The sequence below is a fragment of the Corylus avellana genome, chromosome ca9, assembly GCF_901000735.1.
Source record: "Corylus avellana chromosome ca9, CavTom2PMs-1.0".
Classification (NCBI taxonomy): Eukaryota; Viridiplantae; Streptophyta; class Magnoliopsida; order Fagales; family Betulaceae; genus Corylus; species Corylus avellana.
Window position 1 is genome coordinate 9,641,930 of NC_081549.1, and position 4,380 is coordinate 9,646,309.

Below are 4,380 nucleotides of genomic sequence, written 5' to 3' on the forward strand. Positions count from 1 at the left end.
AATTTTATTTGAGACACCCAAGCCAATTTCCGTTCATGACTCTTTCCTAGATGAGCAACTATTGGAAATTACTCAGAGAAATCCGCCGTGGTATGCCGGCATTGTCAATTATCTAGCTACAGGTCGGATTCCTTCTCATTGGTCTAAGCAAGATAAGGACCGCTTCTTCAAGCAAGTTTGGTTCTATTATTGGGAAGACCCAGAGTTGTTCAAGTATTGTGCTGATCAGATCATTCGCCGTTGTGTCCCTGAGAGTGAATTTTCCAGCATTCTTACTTTTTGTCATTCTCTAGCTTGTGGAGGACACTTCAGTGCCAAGAAGACAGCAGCCAAGGTTCTACAATGCGGATTCGCATAGCCCACCTTGTTCAAAGATGCCTATGAATTTTGCCGAGCTTGTGAGAAATGTCAACGCCTAGGAGCTATGTCTCGGAGGGACATGATGCCATTGAACCCCATCCTTATTGTCAAGATTTTTGATGTCTGGGGTATCGACTTCATGGGACCCTTCCCACCCTTTTGTGGATATGAGTATATTTTGGTAGGCGTGGATTATGTCTCTAAGTGGGTAGAAGCCATTGCCATAAAGACCAATGAGCACAAGGTTGTGGTGAAGTTCCTCCAAGCCAACATTTTCAGCAGATTTGGTACTCCTTGGGCTATCATCAGTGATGGAGTTAGACACTTTTGCAACCGGTTTTTCAAGGCCTTGCTTCTCAAGTACTCTGTCACACATAAGGTAGCCACTCCCAACCATCCTCAAACAAGTGGCCAAGTGAAAGTTTCTAACCGGGAGATTAAGCACATTCTGGAGAAGATGGTTAGGTCAGACCGAAAGGATTGGTCCTTGCGCCTCAATGATGCACTATGAGCCTACCGCACAGCTTACAAAACTCCCATTGGAATGTCTCCCTATAGGCTAGTCTATGGCAAGGCGTGTCACCTCCTTGGAATTAGAACACAAGGCTCTTTGGGCAATCAAACAGTTCAATTTTGACATGCAAGTAGCCGGGCCCCACCGGAAACTTCAGTTGACAGAATTAGAGGAGCTGCGGCAAGATGCCTATGATAGTGCTCGCCTTTATAAGGAGCGGACTAAGGCTTTTCATGACAAACGTATCTTGCCCAAGACATTTGTACCGGACCAGAAGGTATGCTTTTCAATTCCAAACTCCGGCATTTTCCTGGGAAGCTTCGCTCCAGATGGGACGGCCCCTTCATAGTCACCTCGGTGTCACGCCATGGTGCCGTCGAGCTGCGGGACCCAAAGGATGGCACTCTGTTCAAGGTCAACGGTCAAAGGTTGAAGCCCTATATCCAGCATTTCGAGCTAGGTACAGGCGTGGAATTTGTCGATTTGACGAATCCTGTCTATTTTTCAGATTAGGGCACTGACACCCTGGGCTCGAGCACACCCACCATGCACTCGATCCCAGAACACGGGCCTACGCTCGAGCCCACCCTGCGTGGGATCGAGCGCAGATGCTCTACACTTAGCACACACTTGCACGAGTACGCTCGAGCGCACCTTCAGTGCCGCTTGAGCGCACCTTCAGTGCCACTCGAGCGTACCCTCGCCACTCCACCTCATCCTCTACGCAAGTGCGATCGAGCGCACACTAGTGCCGCTCGAGCGCACTCATGCAGAGGTCTCACTTGACCTTTTTTAGGTCACAACCCCCCTTTCTGTCCCTCATTTCTCCCCCCCAGCGCCGCACCCATTCTTTCCCCTGCACCCAGACACCCCACCATTGCACCCACATACCCCACCACCGAATCTCCCTTGTCACCAATCACTACCCCGTCACCGCCGAAACACCCAACGCCACCCCCACATTCCCTCTTTCCCCTTCCCCACCCACTCCTCCTCCCACCTTCTCCCGTAACCCCCAATCGTCTCCCATTTTTCGCTCATTTTTTTTTTTGGATCCATGGACTGCTCTGTGTTGGGTTTTCTCTTTTTTGCAGGGGGTTGGGCAGCAGTGTAGGGTGGTTCTCTACCACCTTCATTTTGAGGTGCACACCAGGTGCTCGATAGAAGGCCTCAACGAAGCCCAATCATGCTTCAGGCCCCCGCTTCCACACCCCGGTCTTCCCCTGCTCGTGACGCTACCCCCGAGGCCCCATCCCAGCCGTTACCACGCCGTGGGATGCAATAGAAGCTCATCTTAGAGACATCCTTTGCCATCGACACCGTCTTCCACAGCTTCCAAGCAACCAAGTGGGTGGTCAAAGAATGCAAACGACGCGGCCTCACCGCCCTGTTCCAGCCAGTCAGCCCCATTGCTTACGAAGGGCTGGTCCGGGAGTTTTATGCCCATCTCACCTTTGACTGCACTCGGCCGGGCATCCTTTCCTCATCGGTGGCGGGCATGGACGTTGAGCTTTCACCTGACGACATTGCTGCTGCGTTGCAATGTTCTCATACTTACCCGTCGGACATTTTGGCTCGGGATGGTTCCCCTTGGTACTCAGACCTGCTGCCCGACCTCACACTGCAATATATTGTGGACGATATTTGCCGCGGCCGTTACACCAATGACCTCCGCAACTGCACAAGCAAGGTCATGCTGCCTCCCCGCCTATGGTTCGTGGACTTTGTATTGCAGCGGAATGTGTGTCCCTTCGGCCACAAGACTCAGAGGCGCCGCCCCTTCCTTGTGGCCCTACGCCTTTTAGAGAGGCTTTTGAATTTCCATCCCCAGCTCATTTGGGATCAGATACACAAGTTTTGGGACGGGGCGATTGTGAGGTGCACTCAGGGCTCGTCTTCATGGGGGCTTCCCTTCCCTTTTCTCCTCACACAGATCCTGTAGACCCGCGGCATTGAGGCTACACCAGCTGTGGTGAAGTCTATAGCCTACTCTCTCTCATATATTTACTTCCTTTATTTTCTGTTTATTTTTTGCACTTTAAATTCACACAAACAAATCACTCTCTTTTAATTAAGTTAACTTTGATATTTTAATTTTGATAATTAAACCCCTGCAGTCCTTGAGGTTCGACCCCCTCAATATAGCCCTATCCTACAGGATTCGTACTATTGCGAATGGTAATTTTTATTATTGATATTTGTGGACACAAAAATACCACATCAAGCTTTTCCTTAACTTGTGCCTCAAAAGCTTTTGCTTCTCGCCCATGTCTTTGAAAGCGTTTTTTTTTTTTTTTTTTAATTTTTGTCATATCCGACCTATGCATGATGTAGAAGTAATGCTGCATCAATTAAAAACTAGGGTATTAATGCGCTTGCTGTATAAAATAAATTTAATATACAACTGCTACATATCATAAATTAAGAACATCTAATCTACACTTACCATCAATGACTTAAATAAATCCTCCTTGTATTGTTCTAGTACATCCTTCCAGTTGTCAGATAGCCTGATAAAAGACCAGGTCTTGCAAGTCTTGCCCATCATCCGTCTAAATTTTTTGCCGCTTTGTCCTACAGGCTGCCACGCGCCATTATACTCCATGACAACCCTTTTCCCATCAAGAATATCCCACAACTTGTGCGAGTCATTTACGGTCAACACTTCAAAGTTACCATCACTATTTGCAATGATGAAGTATATATTAATACACAAATGGTTAAACATATATTATTTGAATTTATGTACTAATTAACTACATGTACCATCATGCGTAAATATGTACATATGTATGGTTCGGAATAACATATATACATACCTATCGTGCGAACCTAGTTAATAGCCAATACTGGCCAAGCAGGGTCATCGTGCACGTCAGCTGTCCCATCATTCATGTCTTCGGTGGCCTGTATCTCACTATCATCCACAGGTGCGCCGCTGTGTGGCTGCTGATCGAAAAAGCCATGCGGCAATATACCCCTCTCGGTCAATGTGGGTGGCGGGGATGGCAAATGCATGGAGGCCTTAGGGTCGCGAGGACTAGGCTCATATCGGACAGGATTGCTCCACGAGTATTTGGGCTAACTCAGCCGAAGTGCTAGGAATATTGAAGACATAATCGTCTCCGGAAGTATCGTTCAATACCCTAATTGCTGCTGGAGAAGCATAGCAGCTTCCTACAAATCACTATCCGTAAGGCCATGACGCAATCTCGACCCAGAAGATTGTGCCCTCTGATACCCTGGTTGTTGCTGGAGTAGCATAGCAGCTTCCTGCGACTTACTGTCGGTGAGGCCATGGTGCGATCTCGACCCAGAAGAAGCTCCCCTCCGTCCTCTTGACTTCCCCCGAGTACTCATATCAATTTGTGAAATACAGCACGTTGATATGTATAGTGTAAGAAACTTGTGAAATACAGCACGTACCCAATTAGTTATGTGTATAGTGTAAGAAATATTCACCGCTTATTTGATGAAAAATTGCCAATCAATGCACAAATAAATAA

At 47.8% G+C, this 4,380-nt stretch overlaps 1 protein-coding gene across 1 annotated transcript in view; it reads right to left on the minus strand.

Moving 5' to 3' along the window:
- LOC132162269 (uncharacterized) overlaps window positions 1-102 on the minus strand; it is a 1,768-nt gene extending 1,666 nt beyond the window's left edge. The window contains exon 1 of the mRNA XM_059572527.1: window positions 87-102. Coding sequence (XP_059428510.1) covers window positions 87-102 — 16 coding nt within the window. The remainder of the gene's footprint in view (window positions 1-86) is intronic.
- Window positions 103-4,380: the final 4,278 nt, after the last annotated feature.